We start from the raw sequence: 22,001 nt of genomic DNA, 5'->3' as shown, positions 1-22,001 counted from the left end.
TGCACTGGTTTCATAATCATGCAGCACTGTGGGGACTAAACCCTGCCTGAGTGTTTTTTTGTTTTTTTGTTGTTGCAAATGCTTTCACTTAAATGTCATACAACAGAAGACAATGCAGTTTTATATTTGCATTTTACATGAAAAAAAAATAGAATTAAATATGCCACAATTGTCAGACACTGAATAAAGAAGTTATCCTGCTGTCATCGTTTTTCTTATGAGGCTTTTTGCAACACTGGTGCAAATAACCTGCAATGTTAGGCTTTTTTTTTTTTTTATCAGACAGTAATAATATTCTAAATCTACCATATCTGCCAAATCTGAGACTCTGCAGTAAACAGGACATGCAATCACAAAAATTAGGGCAGATGGAGGGCCAGGACGGGGAAAGCCTGCAGAGCTGAGCAGGTTTATAGTACAGACAGACGACTGATGATGTATTCAAGCCACAGTCAGCAAAAATGACTCGCAGTGATTGGAGAGTCTGTTTTTTCCTACATTAGTGTATGTGAAGTGCATGGGCGTTTTTAGGATTTAGTTTTGTTTTTTAGGAACAATTTTGATTTTTTTTTAATGCACTCTGGCACATAATTTACTATACTATGATATTCTTAAACTTTTTTTTACATTTCAGAATAATCATGAATTGTAATGTTAAAAATATTAGTAGTTGTTAGTAATTAGTATTGAGTAAAAACAAAAAAAAATTAACTATCATTAAAAATGTATTGACTAGAGTTGGAAAAACATTTGTTGACAGTGGTTGAATGTAACTAAGTACTTTTATTTAAATACAAGAATGAACGGAATGACAGGACATTTGATTAGTTTTTTAAATTATTTTTGTAAATTTATTCTTATTGTAAAAATGAGTAAAAATGTATTAGAGTTTAGACTGGGATAAAATGAGTGATTAGATGACACACAATGTTTATCCTCATGCTACATGCCAAATGCTGATCATCTACTGCTATTCTCACCAACATTGTGCGCAGTGGATCCTTGTATATTATTTACTCTGTGTGTGTGTGTGTGCATGTGTGTGTGTGTATGTGTGTGTGTGTGTATGTGTGTGCATGTAGCATGTGGGCCAGCCTGTGAAAATAGTGTAATTCACTCATTGTGAGTTGTTACACTGAGAAGTTCTCACTGATTTTGAGTCCAGGAATGAAATCTGTTTGTTAATGTTAAACAAACACATCCTCTGTTTCAGTGACACAGTGTGAATGCAGGAAGTTCAAATAAGGCCTCACAATTATTTTTATACAGGCCCATATGTATTCAGCACTACACACTGAAGTGATTATATGGGAGAAGAGTGGACTGTCCATATGCAGTCTATGGGATGGTACAGTCTAACTGTATATAGCTTTCCTCTGATCCTGTCTTGGCTCCAGCAATAGCACTGAAACCTCCCTTGAGACACATGAAGTGTTTTTGGTATTTTTTATTTTAGGCTTCATATTTCACCCTTTTGATTGCTGCACAGCTGAGCTCTGTTCAGATGAGCTGTCAAACGCTACTGTTCTTTAGTTTATTTTTGGACTCAGGTTTTGTTTTTTTTTTCTGTAACCATTTTGTTCTTTCTTTTTTCAGTTTCCAGAATGTAGCTCAGTGTTTCTGAAAAACAAGTGACTTAAATAGACTCCCAACAACTATAAATCAGTGACTACAAGGGCAGTTAGAGTTTATGCAGTAGAAGTTGGTTCTATTATTATCTGAGTTTTTAGACTCCTATCACAGAAAGACTGCCTCAATAAAACATGATTTACATATTGAAGTGTGTGTGTCAGATACTTTACCATGAATTTAAACATCACCTGCTACATGTCTTGTTGTGATACCAGTTATAGTTTATGGTAACACACAGTGCACAACCTTACTGACCCCCTGGCTCTTTCAAAGTTAAGTCTCAAAAACATCTGAACTGTTTTAGGGAGTGGGGGAGACAGATTCCATGCACAGCTGCTGTATATATTCATTTACATTGATGCATATAGACCTTTCTCATCATGACAGTAATTAAACAGCTGAAAAAATAAGCCACTTTTGCATGTGCCTCACAAAGTATTTTGTGCTACTGGACATTGCAAATTCTTTGAATTGTTGAGGTTTTGGAAATTACAGTTTTGCATTAGGTTTGCTCATGAGTTCCCACTGGCCATGAACTCATTTCTAACAGAGTTTTCTCTCCTTTATCTCCCCCTTTTTGTTTTCCATAGTCTGTAAATTATTTATGCAGCTACATTCAGATGCATAAAAAAATAAATGTTTGGAGTTATTAGACAGACAATACACAGTGTGTATGAGAAGGCAATACTTTTACAGTGTAGGTATAAAATCATGCACCTAAAATGATTTCTGCTTAGTTTTTCAGAAACACAGTGAGTTCAACACAAAAACATCACTCACAGACATTCAGTGTATTTTGCACTCATAACACAGTAATGCTATTGTAGACTGTGATGCTGTAAAGTTACACAGATGTAGTGCATTTGTGACTAAAAACAATACAGAACAAACACTTGCATTTTCTCTTTGGTGTTATTCCACTCCAAACAAGGTGGGCACATCCCTTTTGTTTTCTTCTGTGTGTGTGTTTTGGGAGGGGTGATGGTTGTACAATATATTTGCATATTAAGTCAAAGTTTTTGAGTCAATACATATGCTTTGTTTTTAATTAATCACTTCCATGCCACAGCAGGTTAAAGTCCAGATTTCACAGTCTTCCATCTAGATTGATGAGATTGTTTCTTCAAGGTAAAATGTTTCTTAGGAGCAATTTGGAATAAAGTCTTTTTCTTCAGCAGTCAATAATAAAACAGAGCTACAGACTTTTTACTGTTTTTTTTTCTTTCTACAAGTCTATAAATTACTTTTTTGTGATGAATTTAAGGTTAATTTCAGTGATATCTTCAATAATTTTTACTTGTATATTCAACCTGGACCTTTTATCCCCATGCTTTTCTCTCTAAGTGACTAATAACAGCAATTTTTAAAACTGGTCCAGTGCTGGACTTTTTTTTTTTTTTTTTAAAGAAAAGTTGCTCCTATTAGTCACTTAGACACAAAAATATGTGAAAAAGGGGCTCACGTTGAATAATCATAATACTACTAATAATAATAATAATACTAATAATAATAATAATAATGATAATAATAATGTAGATTTTAAAGCTTTTTAGATTAAATTTGTATATATGATGATAAATATGTATCCATAATTGTATGTTTATGTGTACTTTTTGTAATATAATTATTGCCAGTAGATATAATGGAAATGCTGCTCACGAACAGTAACTAAATATAACTTACTGCATGTTCCAGTTGGGTGCCATCAATAAATACGTTACATTCTTTATTTACATTTCATATTCATCAATTCATCTGAACATTTATAAAATTTACAGTTTTGCTTTCAGTATCAGTGGAAACACACTAGTCAGCAAATGCATGAAACATTCTGTGTCCGTTGAATGGGGAAAAAAAATCAGTATATTGGTAAGGAATTGTAACTGAGCTATGAAATGACTGCTGTCACCACAGACGGGAGTCGAAATACTACAGCCAACATCATGTTGCCAGATAACATACAATAAGACCACCTACAGATCGTCAGACTCTGGGACTTTGATGGGCTCCAGGGTAATCGTGGGTAGGATCAGATGGGTGCCCTCAGATATCCACCCCTGGGCTGTCCTGTTGAAGGTGGGTCGCTTGATCCCTGGCTCCTGCAGCTCTGGGTAGCTGGGCGGGTTCAGGTCCACCACAGGGAGCTTGAATGTGATTCCTTTGGGAGCTTTGTCAAAGCCGCCGAAAGGAGTGGCAACCCTGGAAATGACATTAACATTGATATCAAGTATGAATATACTCGACCTGCTGTTTGTTAACTAAAATGTACTCATAGCTTTCTCACCGGTTAAAACATTTGTACTCAGGAAGGTCTGGTCGTGGCTCTGGTGCTGATAATGCCAGTTTGAGAGTTTCAGCGAGGTCGGGGTCACTGAGGATCGCCTGATCCCACGGGGAGTGGTAGGACTTGTGCACAGGTATGGCTTCTACCTTCTCTGCGGTCACTTCTGTCAAACAAAAAACAAAGAGGCAACATTTGTCCCAACATTGCAACAGAATCATTTGGTTTTGCAGTTTACGGGTTAAAGATTTAATTAGTACATTTTATTTTTCATTTTAAAACAATATTTTGTAATCTTTCCTGAAACTGTCACATTATCCACACACAAGAACAAAAGACAGAGAGCCTGTGGGAAAAAAAATCAAATTCTTCCTCCTTCTATTGCGTCTAATGGCATTGGCTAGAATCTACCACATGTTGGAAAACGACCAATCAAAGCCGAGGAGTCTCTAACACAGCTGTAAATTACGGCTCATGAACTGCAGTCAAACTGTCTAAACTAGGCGCTGATCAAATATTCTGTTTCTGCATTCCTTTCAGAAACATATTTTAGTGTATTGTTTAGCTGTAAAATGAGAAAGTTTGCTCCGGCTGGTAGGCAGTGCTGAGTTTGCTGTTTCAAACATGACAGGCAGGTCACAAATTTTCTGGCTGCGTCTGAAATTCCAACATGCTATTTACATAACATTATAGTATGCTTAAACAGTATATGATATTTTCTAGTTTGTCCAAAGCCTTAGTATAATACCAATAGTATTACAAGTATTACAAGGATTACAGTATACAAACACTGGACACTAGGTCAGCGTAAATATCCCACAAGGCAATGCATTTGAGACAACAACTTTCATAACATCAGACAACAAACAAAGAAGTTCTCTAACTATAGTAAATTAAGCTATAGAACGAATCACTGTGACGTCCGGCTAACAACAAAAGTCACATCCGGGTAGAAAACTGGCTACTGTTATGAATTGCTGAGACAGATAAACTCAAAAAATGTGTTAACTTCTCTTGTCATTTTCGGTTGTAACTGTAACATATAAAGATAAAGAGCTAAACACGGTGGTCCAACCTATCATGTTTTTGTTGTGCTTATTTTATGAGCTGTGTTGCTTTGCTAACATTTTTGATAAACAAAATCTACAGGTTTTGTGTCGACATATTGCAAGTTAATTTAGTTAATTATTATTAGTGGTAAATACCCCTCTCGGTGAATGACTTTGGTCATGAGTCTGCTGCCTAATGTACAATTGGGGAAAACAATATGGAACATTGTTGTAGGGGTACCAATACAGATGGATTACATACAGTATTACATAATGCATAGTATGCAATTTTGGAGGCAGCGTCTCATTTTACTGCTAAATGGTACACTGAATTATGTTTCTGAAAACATTTGAGGTGAGAAATGGGCAATGCAGTAACAGAGTATCTTTTCATATTTGGTCGGCACTGGCTAGTTTGACAGTTTGACTGCAATTTAAAAACAATATCTGACATGATTGACAGCCGCATTAGAGATTCCTCAGCTTTTGGTTGTTTTCATTCACATGCAATAAGGCCATAAGAAGTGCTACAAGGAAATAGAGGAAGCAGGAGTATGAATCTTTCACAGACTCTTTCTGATTTAGTGCTGTGTGTATGTAGTGACAATTTCAGCAAATATGAAAAAAGTTATTTTCATAAAAGTTATCAGCTTCAGCGTTAATGCTGAGCTGTTGTCTGTAGCCTTTTTCGGTAGGGTGGGGAGAGACTAAAGAGTAGGATCATGAATAGAGACTGTGCGTAAGAGAACACAGGCAGACTGAGTTGTCCATCATTGAGATCTGAGGCCTTAAAATAGCACATAGCTGAAGTGTGCACTCATCATATAATGTGTCGACATGGGATGACACCCTACTGGAGCGTTTTATAATAGGCACAGGGCTCTTTTGGTGTATTGAATATAACAAAAATAAGATACAAATAAAATAAAATGAATAAAGCATTTAAAATTGCTCAGGTTGTATTATGATTCATAGTTAAATACATGGTGTCTACTCAAGTTAGATGCCATTAAACAAGACCAGCTGTTGCGGCTGTATGATATCAGTTGTCATTATTATGACAGCATTACATAATCAGTCACTGTGCAGCAAAACAGCTTAGTTTGTATTTTTTATGGACAGTGTGGCAGTGGACGAAAAGCTTAATATACTGTCGGAAAGCTTTTCAGTGACCAGTGCTAATGATTGTGTTAGTACATTGTTTCTCGTGATTAACTGATATTTAAATCTTGATCTATGTAGTAAATCTTAGTTTTTTTTCCATACTGCATTTAACATAAACAGCCTCATTGGCTGCATAGCATAATTACCTGAAACAGTGGTTTCTGCATTTTCAGTACTTCCATCAGCTGGAGCATCCACTTTAATTTCCACAGTTTGTGTATTCACAGTTGAAATATCGTTCTGGAGAATAGAGTGCAGTTCATGTATTGAGTTTTGGTTATTAATCAATTAACAGAATTTAAAGCCGGCACAGCTATAGCTGCTCTTTCATGCACTGATATATGCACACACACACACACACACACACACACACACACACACACACACTTATAACTACATTGCATGTACATACACACAGACACAGAAAGACATCAACAGGCACAGATAAAGAGGAGCAGCTCCTCAGTAAAGTGCCCGAGCAGCCTCTCAGAACAATTTGGCTGGCCGATGTAAAAGGCACGAGGCACATGTCTCTGTTATCACCCATGTGTTGTAACACTTTTTTTTCAAGAGCATATTTCCAGATAAAATTTGCTAAATTTGCAATTTTACACATTTATCATGCAGACAGCACCGATGCCAGAATTCCAGATAGTGGCAATCAACATTGTGCAAGAAGACATATATGAAGCGATCACTATATCCACTTAATCAAACATATGAAGTAACTGAACAAAAAGTTGACTTACATTCAGCTGTGCATTTGCCTCATTCTGAATGCTTTCAAATGTGTATTTTTCAGATCTCCTCTGGCGCATTTTAAAAAGCCGGGAACCTCTGTTGGAAAGCAATGATAACTCCTCCAGCATAATGTCTTTGGGAGTGCTGAGCTTCTTTCCGAGATCCATTACGTCCCCTATTGAGAAAAAAACATAAATATGAAGGCAAAGAGGAAGAAAACAATTTCTGTAACATACAGCTTTACTAGATAATCAGTTATTAACTAAATGCCCAGCATGTAGGCTTTAGGGGGATATATTGGCAGAAATTGAATATGATATAGTAAGTATGTTTTCTTTAGTTTGTAAACACCTGAAAATAAGAATCATGATTTTGTTACTTTAGAATGAGCTGCTAATATCCATGTAGGGCGCAAAGACTCTTCTATGGAGTCCACCATGTTGCACCGCCATGTTTTTACAGTAACACTGGCTCAAGTTAGGGCCATTTGGGTTTTCACATTTTTACATTGGCCACTGTACTTCTCCAACATGCTGAGAATTTTCATTTGGTGGCAATCTGCAACTTCTGCCACTAGATGCCACTAAATCCTACATGGCACACACAGGCACATTTTTTCAAGAAGATAACTAATCAAAAGATTTTTCTCAATGATAAATCTTTTGATTGGTTGTATGTAAGAAGCAAAAGTGGGCAACTGCCTCGGTGGTCACAAAGTTCACAAAGTGGCATCATGATAATTTAATTAACTGCACATTTGTTTGGCAATTCACAGCACAAAAGCACAATATAGACTTAAATCGTAAGTGCCTTAACATGGCCTTTAACATCATTTTTTAGGCCATCTTGTAGAAAGGTCCTGTGTCAAAAAACTGGCTTTATCCTTAAAGCTGCAGTTGGTAACTTTTATTAATATAACTTTGTCATATCTACTAAAGCTGTAACTTAAATATGACAGTAGTGCACGAGACATATAATCTTTAAATAATATGTATATATATATTGTCCTCTGACTCCTTCTAGTGCTCCTAACGGTATTTGCAAGAATCCACCATGCCTGAAGAAAAGCAACCAATCAGAGCCAAGAGGAGTCTCTAACACGTGTAAATCACTTGAGCACAAGCTGCACTGCCAACAACAGTAAACAGAGACAAGTAAACAAAAGAATAGGTTCATTGTCACTGTCACTTCTCCTGGCTCTGATTGGTTGTTTGGGTTCAAGTGCTGTGGGTTCTTGTAAATGCCATTAGAAGCAGGAGGAGGAGCCAGAGAAAGGTTTTTTTGGACTATCTGTCTCACGTACTACTGTCAAGACAGCAGTAACAGCAATAATTTCATCAGTTATGACAAAAAGTTATTTTTATAAAGGCAACCTACTGAACCTTTGACGCTTCAGTTGATGTTTTAAATAACATATAATGAAACTGTCACAAACTAACTTTATTAGGAGGTTGGGGATGGTGGCACACAGCTGGGACAGTGGGTTAATCCAGTGCTGGTTTTAGAGGTGGAAAGTGCTGCATACACAATATAAATATACCCTGATATCATTTTGCAAGCTGAAGGTTTAAAGAGGGTCCATAAATGACATCAAACGTGTAACAAAATTCAAATTTTCCATTTTGCAAGTCCTGTCATGGAAAATGAGTTATCATTGTACTTGAGAATTAGTTTTAGATGGTTATGATGCTTCCTCATCCACAGCTACAGACGGTATGTACCCCAGCTGTCACAACCCATCACGTTATTCAAACGGCCTCACAGTTGGCCCTCACAAACTTCCCTCCCCTCTCTCCAGGAATAGACTTTTGAAAAGGACAACGACAAAGGATTAGTCACCAAAGGTAGTAAATCAGCCCATTAGCTTATTTATGGCAAGTGCTGGACCGCGGCCCTGACATTTGAACCCGGATCACAATGGATATTCTGTTGCAGCAGTGGGTTTGTCTGCTCTAACATCATACCATTGGTACCATGGACCTCTCGGCAAATAGCTGCTGCACGTTTCTTCCTCTCTCCGGTTGGCATTGTACAGAATTGTGACATTGTGGCTTTGGCAAGGTTGGCAGGAGTACTGGAAACACATACAGGACACAGGATGTAGTCGTTCTGCCCGAGTCATAAAGGAGGAGTTTCAATCCCTAATGCTATGACCCCATAGAAGATCAGCGCAGTGTTAGAGCATATGTTGACAAGTTACGGCTAAATGCAGAGTTTGCCTTTCAGTGTGTAAGTCATCTTCATCAGTTGTTAGAGAAAAAACATATCACAGTATGTGATTTTTTTGTTCTATATTGTATATCTTCAATTTGCTGTAAGCATCTATTGGAATTTAAAGATGATTTGGACTCCCCATTAAATAAATCCACCGTATCAGTGTTCGTCATGTTATAATAATCTCTCTGTAGAGGTTACGTTGGATAGATTACAATGCATTGCGTAATCCTAAAGCCCCCATTGTACTTGCATCGGTACCACACACTCATAATTCTTAAATCTGGCCTCGTCAATGGAACAATATTTGTGAGTTAATGTCAGTGGTGTCTCCCTTTAATGTTGTCACACGATACATCTCCTGTGTAAAGGTCAAATGTGAATATTGTTTCCTAAATTTGCCACAACTAATGTCCAGCAAACAGTACACGATACCCAAAATAACTTATATTTGCAGCGACCAGTGCTATTACACTTTTCTTTTTTTTTCTTTTTTTGCAGAACATGATGCTACAAAACTGTATTTTAAATGTACAATAGCTCAGTTGTGCTCATCTGACTCGGCAGCTATTGTATATAATATCTTAAAAAATTATTTTCATGCAAATAAAAGAGAAAGCAAAACAATGCATTTCTAAGGAAATAAAATAAATTTGATTAACAAGATAATCTGTCCAATTCCAAGAAGGTCATAATAAAGTGATTCCTATAATTCACAGAGAATCTATTTTATCACTATAGTTTCTCAAATGTGCTAACGTTCAATACAATTTAAACCAGCCACATATTCACAAAACAAACACTGACGAGGCTTCATCCGTACCTGTGATGGTTTCCCTGGTGTGCAACCTGTATCCTTGAAGGGGAGACACAGAGGCTCAGGGGTCAGCCTACAGTAAGGTAGTTTGATCTTCCCTGATCTTCACACTCCCGGGCACTAAAGCCAAACTGTGAGTGTGTCTCTGTGTCTGTTGTGAATGGAATGCAGCTTACATCAATAGGCTAAATTTAACCTGCCAAACACTCAAAACCACTCTCAAACACCATGGGGCAAGGATAGCTACCAGAGAGAGAGAGAAAGAAAGAGGGAGGGGAGAGGATGGACAACATGCTCACTGATGTTCTTTGAGGCGAGGACTCCCCTCCAGAGACATATTTTCTTCCTTGTGTTGAATCTTCAAAGTCAGCGTGTCTCTGTGGGTGGATGTAATCTCGAGGCACTGTTACCTTCAAATGAGGGAGGTCGTTAGTACTGGGCACAGCTGCTACTTGTTTATATGCCTCTCTTCAAACTGCACTGTTACTATGTGCAATTACTGACTTTGGATAATGATATACAGACCAGTGAAGGGGGTTTAACCCTTTGAAACCTTAGCAAATTCACTTGATTTCTCCAAAAAAACATTGGGAAAAAGTAATAAGCAACTGAAGAAGAAAATACAAGAAAATTTTCAAGAGATTAGTAGAGTACAAGAAAATTATCTGAAAATTAGTAATAAATAAAACCAAGGAAATGACATGGAACAAGCTTTTAAAAAAAATCAATCTAATAATTTTGTAAGATCATTTTAAATACATAATTTTGACCATTATTAGTATTGATTTTCCATAGCATTTATCTTTTTTCCCTAGCTTTTTAAAAACTATTTTCTGAATGTATTAATTTCTTGCAGTTTGTGAAACATTTCTCTTCAGGTTGCTTATTGTCTTTTCCCCATGTTTCTGAAAGAAATTGCACCAATTAGCTCATGGATCAAAGGTTTAAATACTTGTGAAAGACATCTAAAAGCAGTACAAGAAAAGTGATGTCACTGCAGGTTTCAAGGGATTAAAGGAGGAGTTTAGTTTCATCCCCCGAGATGGTGGTCAGCCAAAAAGATTTTTTATAAGGCAGCTCCAAGGTCATTACCCTGGAAGCTAGAGCATTCATCATACTTCAGACATGGTGAACATTTAATCTCTTCTGTAAATATTCACTGTTGACATGTAAGAAGTTCCTGATGTAATCTTTGTTATGGTTACTATCTATGGAAGTTACTGTCGATACTTTTTGAACACTGCATAAGTTGATGTCATATAAAGTTAATTTACATTTTATGTAGCCCGGTAAGACCATCCTGATGACATGAGCTCAACATTCTGTTTCGCTCTGCATATCACTCTGGACTCGCTGCTGCACCGGACACTTTCCAGAAATGAAAATGCAACTGGAAAACGATATGATATACAGGCTAAATTGCCGTCGACCGTTAAGGCTCAGACGTGCAAAAACAACATCAGAGAACTAGTGCTGCGTCTCAGCCAAAACGTTGCACATTAACACACCAAACTGAAAACCAAGCGGCACAAAAGTTCTGCACCTGCTTGAGAGGAAATACCCCTCCATACCAGCAGATGGCGGTAATCTATAATAGTCACTCAAAAATCCAAACTGAAGACAGTCTTCATGCTAGTTAGACACCACATAAACAAAACAACACAATGTTGAAAGAACAAAGCATATTTACGGTACACCAGTAAACAACAACACAAACCATGAGGAAACATTTCTACCAAAGAGCACAATGGCTAAAAAGAAAAACAATCTTACCTTAACTTTCTTGACTTCAGCTTGTTCACTCTCCTCACTTTTGTTTCTCCTCTCATGCGCCGACCTGAACTTCTGATCAGAGAGATTTTATCCACAGAGGGGATCCACTGACCGCTGATGTCAATTCAATATGCTGAATCAGCTGAAAAAAATCAGACAAGGGTTGACAGTGTGGGACACTCACCTGCAGCCCAACATTGACCAACAGGTGACTGACGGCTTGGTGTGTCAGGGCCTGTATAGTTTTTGTAAAATCAAAAGTCATGATAAATGACATAAAAACATGTAAGCATATGCTAGCTCCCTAAAGTGACACTCACCAGAGTCCCAGGCATGAAAACTTTGAGAACCCCTGATCAAAGATTTTGGTTTCGAAATGCTCTAAAATGGTCCGTTTAGCTGTAAAGTTTCTAGGCTGCAGTAGATTGAAAATGGTCCCCCTCAACATTAAGTAAGTGATCACATCCCTCTGTCACAGATTTGAAGCCAAAAAAAATAACATCTCAAAGACTTAAAACATTTTAATCTTTTAATTTTTCAGTTTGTGTTTAAAAGGTGCAAAAAACACTTTCCTCAAGAAAATCAAGAAAAACAAGGCTAAATCAGTCATATTTAAACTCTGACACTCACTGACTGATCACACTTTTAACACCACACAGTGTGTGATCAAAGGTGGGTTACATCATGAATATACGCATGCAATATTTACTCCTATAGACATGAAAAAACATTTAATAACAGCAAAAAAAGTTGATATCCATTTTGAAATCACATCAGTTTGAATTAGATCAGTGTAAAACAGTTTGTAAGCAGATGCTTGATATAGTTTCACTGTTTTTAAATGTGGAGCCTGTTTACTTAAATTCATTAAAGGTCTTTCACAAATTCAAGGTAACACGCACTGAGTGATTGTTATACAAATGGTCATTTTTTGGAGCAAAGTATTCCTGTAAGTGTTCCTCAGAATGCATTGCTGCTTTCTTAGATCAGATAGTGTTTATTACTTAGAAGTTGTAAAATGTGCTGCAGATTGATAGAAATGTTCACTCTTGTATTTTAATTGCTATTTCTAATGCAATAGTAATGAGAGAAAAGACAAAACAAAGCAAGATGAGTGACATCTGTAATGGTTAAAGCTTAATAAAATATTCAGATGTGCAGAAGTGATCACAAAGTCACAGTGAGTTTTAAAGCAAAAGATATATGACTGAAAAGCCACACAGAACATTTCTTAAAGCGCCTTATTTCTCACTAAATATTTATAACCAGCAATATCAACATAAACAGCATTTTCAGTGAGCAACACCACTCCACGTTTTTATAAAGAGTAATCTACCAAACATTTCTTTCTACTACGTTCACTTAAGCTCTCATAACACTTTGCTTACACTTTTCTTGACTTCGTCCTAAATCCATCTGTAAAGAACTGATAACGATTCTGAAATGATCTCTTAGATACAATTGAAAAATCTCCCATTGCTCAGCAGGGTAAAATTTGATCAGCAATACAACACAATAGCTACAGGAAGTTGTTGTGCTCTTTAAACCGAGTGGCCACTCGTACCATGAAGATAGCAACTTTTATCACTCTTATCTGCAATTAACAAATTTAAAACACAACAAATTGCAATAAATTGTCTAAAATATGTCTCACGTGAGTCTCAGCGCTCTCACACTTAAATACGTGGTTTTAGGTGGCACAACCCTGGCAGGGAACGCAGAAATGTCTCAGTAAAAAACAACTGCTTTTCATGGCACTATCCCTGCCAACCATCTGCTACAAAACACCCACATTTGGAGACTAAAAAGCTGCTAGACAAACACAGTCACACAAAACACCCACATTTGGAGCCTAAAAAGCAGATAAAAACACAAACATAGGTTGCTACAAATCACCCACATTTGGAGCCTAAAAAGCTGCTGGGAAACTATGATAAGTCGCTTAAAAAAAAACAAACACATTTGGGGCCTAAAAGGCTGATGGACACAGCAATGACCCATTAAAACACAACCAGTTTTGTTGTTTGTTGATCACAGAGGTCTGCAGCTTGTAAGGTGTCTTGGTGAAACGCCATCCACCATCCCCTTCATGTCCAGATAACAAAATCAGCTCATTCACTATGTCACTTTAGAAGCATTGATAATATATGTCTGAAATATGCAAAGGTAGCGTATTTGTGGGTTGCAGAAACGTAAAATGCCAACATTTTCTTCTGGTGACTGGACTGGTCAACAACCTTGTTTTTCATCACAATAAAATAAACATATTTCATCTCTTTAGGCCAAACTAACTTTTTTTCGTCTTTCATGTTCCATTTACTTTATACCTATATTATGCAAAAGTCTATTTGTCTTAATCTTGTGTATGTCTGACCTCATCTTGTTGGCTCTAACTTCTCTGGACTGCACTATGCATGGGAGAGTACTTTGTTGGACTGGGGCCTTGGCCCATGTATCCAATGCTGGCCCTGCTGGCAGACCTCAGAGGCTGCGCAGGTCTAAAGGGAGGCCCATAGAAGGTTGGTTTCTCAGGTGAAAATGTCCGGCTCATGAGCGGAGCCTGAAAAGCCGGGGCAGTACGATAATGACCCATGCTGACAGGTGCAGGATCAAGAGACACCCTGCGCTTCCATTCATCAGGAGGCTCTGGCAGAGACCTGCGGTGCCCTGCGGCTTTGACATTCGAGGCAACAGATGACGGGAGGCTCTGAAACACAAAGGCATCATCCACTGAACCAATGGGGCTTCTGGATGCTGCCTCCCATGGTGTCAGCGACTTGAGGACTTTTTCTTGGAATGACGTTTGCCTCTGTGTGGGTAAGAATGACGACTGGATTCCAGGTGTGCTCACAGGTGACAGAAGTCCTGGAGAAGGCATCGAATTCAGCCGTTTGGGCAGACTCAGAGAGCGGCTTCTGCCAAATCCCTGAAAGAAAAGTACATATAAGCTGACTTGCATTACAGCAGTGCTGCAGACTTTGCTGCCACCCTCTGGCTTCATGGAAGCCTGGACAAAGATAATGTTTATTGAAGGTTTATTCATGTTTAATTTGACATTAAATTATGGTTTTAGTGAACAATTTGACGAGAATTTTGGTGAAACAACTTTCCAGTGCATTGCAAACTGACAAAAAAACAGTAGAGGAGGCTTTTAAGATGCAAAAGAATCAATATTCTCCATTTGCAAAAAATGACGCAAGGTGAAAAAAATGTGACAAAAATTGTAAGTTTTACTTTTACCCCTTTCTTTTCCAGATTGCCTTTAGTCCTATTAACTTGTTTAAGTTTATAGCATTACATGGTCAGTAAACTGTGCTGACAATAGTCCTTGGACTGAAACATTCACTTTTTTAAATCACCTGTATTGACATGGTGTCCCTTTGAAGCACATTAAATAAATATATTATTTTGCATCCTAGAACCTCCAGAACCTCTTCTGTTATTTTTGTTTGTTTGTTTTTGGAGTTTCTCTATTAAATTGGATTGTTAATGTTGGCTCCACACACCTGACACTATGTTTTGAAAAGTTTAGTTTCAACAGTGCAAACCCTTACACGATTGTTTGTCTAAATTAACTTTAAATTTTTTAAGATTTGTGGACCAGCTAAAGTATTTAAGCTTGTCATTAAATCCCACAAAGAAGTTTGAATGATCCTATTCATTTGTGGTTAAGATCTGTGTAAAAGGCTGAAAGTGGCATGTGATACATTTACAAATATAAATGAAGATTCAAGAACTTACCTGTTGTTGGTTCAAGAAACTTAAAATAAGTACAGTGGAAATATTACTACAACAAAAAGTTCTTCAAGATAATGGAACTTTGCTTGCAACTATATCTGTGCCCTCATGTCCTTGTTTCATCTGCATCTGCATAACTCTAAAATCCAGTTCACAGTGTCATTTAGCGTCTGCCGTGGACTGCAGCCACTGTTTGAATGATCGGTATTTAGGGATACTTGACAACTAAACAAAGGTTTTCTCTTCTGTTGTTTGGATGTGTTAGTTGGAGCAATGACAGCCTTATTATTAGCTCATACCTATCAGCCTTTAGCAGCTATGGTATTTATAAACATTTATAAATATTGCCAAATGAAAAAGCAGCAGTCCTGTTTGTCTTGGTTGCTTCTTTTGGTTTAACTCAACAAAAGGATTAAATGTCAAGGTATGCTGTCTCACAGAATAAACCTGTTTTTAATTATTAAACTGCATGAGTTGTGTGAGAGTTTGTAAAAAGTAAAAAAAATGTAAAAAGGATTGTTAATCAATGAATAAAACAATTTTTTTGGAGACAAGCAAGAAAATGTTTGCTTCACAAATTCAGGATAACATGACGTGACTATAAATAAATAAATAGACTATATATAAAGCTATAATATAAGTACCATACTTTTGACTGTGACATTGCACATTTGCAGCCAAGAAATCATTACAATAGCCAAATGAAATTTCTGCTTTAGGGTGGATTCTTCTTCAACTGGACGTCAACACAGTCCTACAAAAGTATGCAGAAAAACTTTTGAGGGCTTAGATCATAGTTCCAAACTTTTCCCATTTGGAGTTTAAGGTGGACTGACGGAAATGTTGTAAAAAAAAACAAAGAATGCATTCGTCCAGAAACATGAAGTCATGCTGCTCAGTGAAAGTTATAACCTTCAGCAATTATGCATTTTATATTAATATGAGCAAAAAGTTGTTAAAAATGACCAATAAAGTAGTGAATTTTAGAGAACTAATATTGCTGAAGGTGCTATTACTGCTTGTGTGAGGCAGTGAGAGAGATGAAGGAGGAAATATGGGTGACTCAGACAAAGATGTGGTGCAGTAGTTCAGAGCAAAGAAGCTTGTGGCACACACAGGAAGTACACATGTAGAGGGAAAGAGAAATTTAATAGCATGATTGTGCTGAGAACAAGAAGTGCAATAAACAGTGATATGTTTGAAAGACAGAGACATGAACACAAACAAGACAATTGTTTCCTTTTTTTCATTTTGAGTCGCTACTGGCAATGTGAATCAGTCGTCAAATCTCTGTGATAACTCGTGTTTTAAATCAAGGATGAGGATACAGAATGTGTGATGACTTTACTGACAGTTAAATAACTGGCCATAACTGCAGAAAATATATCCACATAGAAAAAACATTCAAAGTCATCAGGGTTAATAATCACAACTAAAGTTAGTGCTTTTAGTGGTTGTGATGTCAGTTTGGAATGAGACTGAAGAAAATGCAAATTGTATGCATCCAAAACAAAAAAAAAGAAGTGCATAGACAGTTTCTCCACAGATACACTAAATTGTTAAAAATATTCTGCAAATATAATCGTGAGTTACTGTTATCCCAGATGACAGAATTATGAAAATAATAATTACATTTGAATTTATTAAATAAATAAATGTGTTAATAAACATTATTGTGTGTAGTTTTGGGGGAAAGAGATGACTAGATTTAAAAAAAATATATATATATGTCATGCAGGTAATCTTATTTCTTACAAAATATTTTTTTCTTAAAAAGAAAAACAACTAAAGAAAGAAAAACAAGTCAAACTAGAGACCTCAGTTGAATGAGGCTCTCTGCACACATTATTGCACATGTAATAGCACTTCCTGAGAATCACTCAACATTACCTAGTCTCATATTTTATTTTATTTTTTAAGCACACATGTTCCTCTGGTTTAAGGAACATGATGTAATATGCAAACTGATTTAGTCATATATTTATTTGAGTTTATGTTCTATTGATTTACAATTTGAAGCTAGCTTTGCTGTACATTCAACATGTTTTCCTCACATTGCCAGCTAAATATAGTCATATAGCTGCGTACTGTAAATTATTTTGGATTTGACCTACATTTAGATGAGTCTGCATTTCCAGCTGTTAAGTAACAGATGCCACTGAGTTGCAGTGCAGATGTAATTGTGTTCTGTCGTCTCAGTGGTGACTACACCATTGCATGACCAAATACAGTATTAGAGCTAATGAAGAGCAGCAACAGGCCTCCACTGTTTGCCTGCCACTGCTGGCTTCTTAGCACAAAACTTTGGGCGTGGTGCCATTTGAAGTGCGCCTCTAGCAATAAGAGATGCAGGAGAATAAGCTGAAGCTATGCTGTCACCAACAGATGAATGCTGAGAAGATGCACTTGCGGGTCGGGCGCTCTGTGCTTGCTTGCTGCCTGTGTGAGGGGCTGCAGGTGCAACGGTAGTGTGCTTTTCATCCAAGTGCTTGTCAGTTGCAAGAGGCTCGGCTGATCTTGTGTTTTGGCGGGTGGAAGAACTTTTGGAACTTACCGAAACAGGAGATTTAGCAGGCACGTCTGCCTCGCTTTGAACAACAAGCTCAGAAGCATTATAAGGAGAATGAGAAGGGGCGGATCTATGTTTGAGGATTTTGGTAGCCTCAAACTTGGATGCTGGAGTTGGTTTGGGGCTGGGGCATTTAGGCTCGGGCACTGCACCATACGTGAATAGTGAGGAGTCCAACTGATAAGGCTGATGTCTCATAATATCTAAAGGGTTGAGGTGCTTTGGAGTCGCTTTAGGTTTCGGTTTGGTCTTAGGCTTGATTTTGGGGCTTGTGGAAGGGGGTTGCTTGGCTGCGGCTGGAGGGTAGAAAGGGGCATGAAGGGGATTGTATGATAAAGGAGGTGGCGCACGAACAATGGAAGAATACCTCCAAGAATTAGGGAGCGACGCGGTTGGGGAGGGGGTTCTTGTTTTGTTAGCTTGCACCGTCTCAGCATCGACAACAAATTTCTCCATACGGGACTGTCTTTTGGCAAACAACTCTGCACCTTTGCCCGCCATGGTTGAACCCTCACCAGCCCGATTAATACCACGACCCTTTGGAGAAGCCACCGATGCTTTTGGTGTTTGGACATACGACTTCCCTGCTTGCGGTGGGCAAGAGGCGACGGAATTTGGGGTACTATCTAACTTATTCCTTGAGGGTGAAGGTTGGCGATGGGGGCTGTAAGTAGGACTGCGGGCCTGCGTACTCACAGGGGATCGTGACGGTTGTTGACTCCAGCTATTTGCAGTTGGCTGAAGATGAAGCTGAGGAGAGGCCGGAGCCCAGGCACTGGCAGGTGTTTGAAGCATTGCCTGAGTTTGATCTGGTGCCCAATGGTTGGCCATCTGTTGAGGCTGAGTCCAGTCTTGCTGCGGTGAGTAATGCTGACTATGAGGCCCCACTGGACTGTGCAAAGGTTGTGACACCGGACTTCTTGGTGGAATAAAGGGCTCAGCGGAGGGGCTCCTCCTCATCCAAGGTGGGCAGGATGGGTTGATGGTAGGTTTTGGGGCAACTGGAGGGGGATTCTTGAGTTTTACTGTTCTGGGTTGCATGAAGTTACAAGCTTCAGCTCCTAGACTAAAACAGTCCTCCTCAGCCTCAATATAAGACCTCCTGTCACCTTTGTTTTGAAGGTGAAGATCTGATCCTTGCGCTGGTGGTTGTTTACTAGTGGCTTTCCTTTTAGACTCTGGTAGGATGCCGGTTTTTATCGCTGGGACAGATATTCGCTCATCTCTTGAGGCTATGATGTCTCCAGTGGGGGACCAAACCTGTGGGTTAGTGTTAAAAGGCACAGGTACTCTGAATCTCGGTTCATGCTTCTTTGACACTGGAGCGACGCCACTAGGCATGACAGGAGCAGTTGCGCTGACATGAAATCCTAGGAAGGGCTTCGCTGTTCTGTTTGGCACCAACGGTCTTGGCACATTCGATAGGTGGTTCATCTCTTGAAAACTTTCTTGGAATTCTGCATGTTGCTTCAGATTTGCATCCATGTAGTCGGCCTGATCAGCATACATTTCCTCAGTGTCATAAATATTCGGTGCTTCTGTACGTTCAGGTCCTGTTAATGTCTCCATAGGTAATCCTTTATTCCTCTGCTGATCTTGCTCTGACACAATTTCGTCCATGCGTTTGCGGCGTTGGGCGAACATCATGACGCCCTTTCCTTTTGTTTCCGGTAGTGCCTCCATTTCTCGAACACTTCCCCAATTCAGACTTAGATTATGCTGCTGATGATACACTGAATACTCCTCTTCTAGCTCGGACTCGCTTGTTGCCACAAAGTTATAAGCAGCTGATCTGACTTCTTCAGTTTCCTCTTCTATTTGGTCTTCGCTGTCGAGCTTGTTTTCACCAGTCCCGTAACTCACAAGTGTATATTTCTTGACCCTCTGGCGGCGTTTATTAAACAGCAAGGCTCCCTTATTTTGAGGGTTGGGTGCATCTGTTAGAAGCCGAGCTATTCGCTTGCATTTGGATTTGGTCTCCTTAACGTGCCGTTCTGATTGGCTCTCGTTGTGGCCGAGCCCTGAGACAAAGGAAGAGAGAAGGAAAAAGAGAGAAAAAATGGAGGTGAAGAAGAAAACATATACACAATATTTTATTTTGATATTTTTGTGAGCCAGTGGATATCTAAAAAGTTACAGTATTAAAAGTCAAATAACGGACAGACAATGCAGTTACATTTGTTTAATAATTTAGGGTTTTGTTTGATGTAGTTTGATCTCAGTTTGCAGAAAAAAACATTCATTATTATATTATAATTGAAGCAAGCACACCTTATAACAAGTAAAAGCAATATTAAAGTTACCCCTGCTGAAGCAAGCACACTAATAAAAGCATCATATTTACTTACAGCTAACTTAGGGGGGGTCCATGAGGCAAGAAAAGTGAGGAGCTCACTTTCCATTGCCGTCAAGACTTACGATTGGAAAAGGGATCAGGTGACAGGCTGGGGTGACACATGCTGGTGTCTGTCAAATTTGTTTCTGCCAGCCTCATCATATGGTCATATTTTATTCTTATCCTGCTCTGACTATTAAAGCCATGGGAATTCTCCCTGTAAGTCCACCTCAAATAGACCCCACGTTACAGCATGAAAATAACCTGCACCCATAGTGCTTAGCACAAGTTATTTATCGATATAAAGTCTTTCTATACTAAGATAATAATAATTAAAGGCAGACAAATGAATTTAAGATTATTATCAAAGGTTAGGTCATGCTTCAGGCTGCATTTAAACATGAATTGTAGCTAATATACAAATAAGTCATGCACAGTTAAAAAAAAAAAAAAAAAAATAGTATATGCTGTATAGTTTGCACCACCAGCTTCATACGTCCACTGGAATCAAACTAGTGAGGGTAGAAGATAGATACTTACGTGTGGACCTTGCCCTGTGCCTGTCCGGTCTGCACAGATCTGTGTCAGACTCTGAGTTCCACTTCTCTGCCTGCTCAGCAGCCTCGTCTGAAATTCCAAAGAAGACAGAAGCAGGAGGTGCTTCACTACTCCCTCCTTCCTCTGAAGATTCAACTCTCCTGTTCCCAGTGCCTGCACCCTGGGGCTGTTCTGTGGTCAGGGTCAAGGCCAGGGTCATATCAGCAGCACGGCCTAAAGAGGAGGAAGAGGACTGGGAATGTGGGCGTGATATCTGGCCAGCGCGAGGTTCAGAGTCGGGGCGCTCTGGGTGTGGGGACAGTGAGGTTCTGATCTGAGGAGACTCGGTAATGGACTCTCTTGATTCACTAAGGTAGATGTCGTCCTCTTCTTGGTATGAAACATCGTCTTCACTTCCGCTTAGTTCGGGCAGGGAGTGTTGCTCACCTGCAGACTCCCAGTCATGTGACTGAAGGCGTTCAGGGGAGTTGAGGTCAGATTTTGGTCTGTGAGCAGATTCAGGGTCTAAAGGGTACTCTAGGTCACTGGCGTCATCTTCATTGTAGGACTCACAAAGTTCCTGGGAGCCATCTGAACCCGACCAAGGGACCAAGTTATCATTGTCTTCAGCTTCTGGTTCCATCTTTAACGCTGTTTTACAAAGTCCTGGTTATCAGCAACAATACCTTTAAGACAAAAACAGGCCACACTGTAAAAAGATGATGATTATTATTATTATTATCATTATTATTATTATTATTATTGTTATTATTTTAAAGTTAGTGTTTGGGCTGCTGTAAAATTTAAATCTGTCTCCATTTGAGGAGATAAGTTGAGTTTTGTATTGATTCAACTTGTCTTCTCAAATTCAATCAATTTAAAAATTTAAGGCAGTCCCAACACTAACATTTTTATATTCAAACAAATAGTTTCTTTTTACAGTGCAAGTAATATTAAATGTTATCTACATTAAACGAATCTCTGGAAATGACAATAGATTTAATGATTTGCAAAATAAACACTTCAATAGTACTTGTAGAAACACAAGTCTAACAATCATGACTATAAACTCTCTTTATGTGTTTTTAGATCAAGCAATTTCAGCATTAGTGCACTTTGTAATATTACCAACTACCATCTGCATTATTCCT

General features: G+C 38.4%; 2 protein-coding genes across 3 annotated transcripts; both read right to left on the bottom strand.

The window, feature by feature from the left end:
* Positions 1-3,327: 3,327 nt before the first annotated feature.
* Positions 3,328-10,045, bottom strand: myoz2b (myozenin 2b). Of its 2 annotated transcripts, XM_042485925.1 has the most exons (6): positions 9,905-10,045; positions 8,832-8,941; positions 6,876-7,042; positions 6,273-6,366; positions 3,917-4,079; positions 3,328-3,831 (listed from the first exon to the last, which is right to left on the bottom strand). In XM_042485925.1, exons 2-6 carry the CDS (start codon positions 8,911-8,913, stop codon positions 3,606-3,608), a joined length of 732 nt encoding a protein of 243 aa, XP_042341859.1. In that variant the 5' UTR covers positions 8,914-8,941; positions 9,905-10,045; the 3' UTR covers positions 3,328-3,605. The 2 variants fall into 2 exon arrangements, with proteins under 2 accessions (XP_042341859.1, XP_042341860.1); XM_042485926.1 differs by lacking the exon at positions 8,832-8,941 and having other exon boundaries at positions 9,905-10,042.
* Positions 10,046-13,599: 3,554 nt separating this feature from the next.
* On the bottom strand, positions 13,600-21,504 carry LOC121941464 (synaptopodin-2-like). The gene is made up of 3 exons (XM_042484256.1): positions 20,854-21,504; positions 17,964-19,999; positions 13,600-14,597 (listed from the first exon to the last, which is right to left on the bottom strand). The coding sequence occupies exons 1-3, from the start codon at positions 21,491-21,493 to the stop codon at positions 14,061-14,063; spliced, it is 3,213 nt and encodes a 1,070-aa protein (XP_042340190.1). The 5' UTR covers positions 21,494-21,504; the 3' UTR covers positions 13,600-14,060.
* Positions 21,505-22,001: the final 497 nt, after the last annotated feature.

The sequence above is a fragment of the Plectropomus leopardus genome, chromosome 4, assembly GCF_008729295.1.
Source record: "Plectropomus leopardus isolate mb chromosome 4, YSFRI_Pleo_2.0, whole genome shotgun sequence".
In the NCBI taxonomy this organism is placed as follows: domain Eukaryota; kingdom Metazoa; phylum Chordata; class Actinopteri; order Perciformes; family Serranidae; genus Plectropomus; species Plectropomus leopardus.
Note: the sequence above shows the minus strand (reverse complement) of the source record. Positions and strands in the feature narration are given on the sequence as shown.

Excerpts from the sequence above, each read along its gene's own strand:
- myoz2b (XM_042485925.1), bottom strand. The coding sequence starts at position 8,913 with ATGTCACAATTCTGTACAATGCCAACCGGAGAGAGGAAGAAACGTGCA. Across the intron at positions 7,043-8,831 it reads AGAGGTCCATGGTACCAATG|GGGACGTAATGGATCTCGGA; the intron begins GTATGATGTTAG and ends TTTTCTCAATAG. Across the intron at positions 6,367-6,875 it reads AGGCAAATGCACAGCTGAAT|AACGATATTTCAACTGTGAA; the intron begins GTAAGTCAACTT and ends TCTATTCTCCAG.
- LOC121941464 (XM_042484256.1), bottom strand. The coding sequence starts at position 21,493 with ATGGAACCAGAAGCTGAAGACAATGATAACTTGGTCCCTTGGTCGGGT. Across the intron at positions 20,000-20,853 it reads GCACAGGGCAAGGTCCACAC|GGCTCGGCCACAACGAGAGC; the intron begins GTAAGTATCTAT and ends CCTTTGTCTCAG. Across the intron at positions 14,598-17,963 it reads CTGCTAAATCTCCTGTTTCG|GGATTTGGCAGAAGCCGCTC; the intron begins GTAAGTTCCAAA and ends CTTTTCTTTCAG.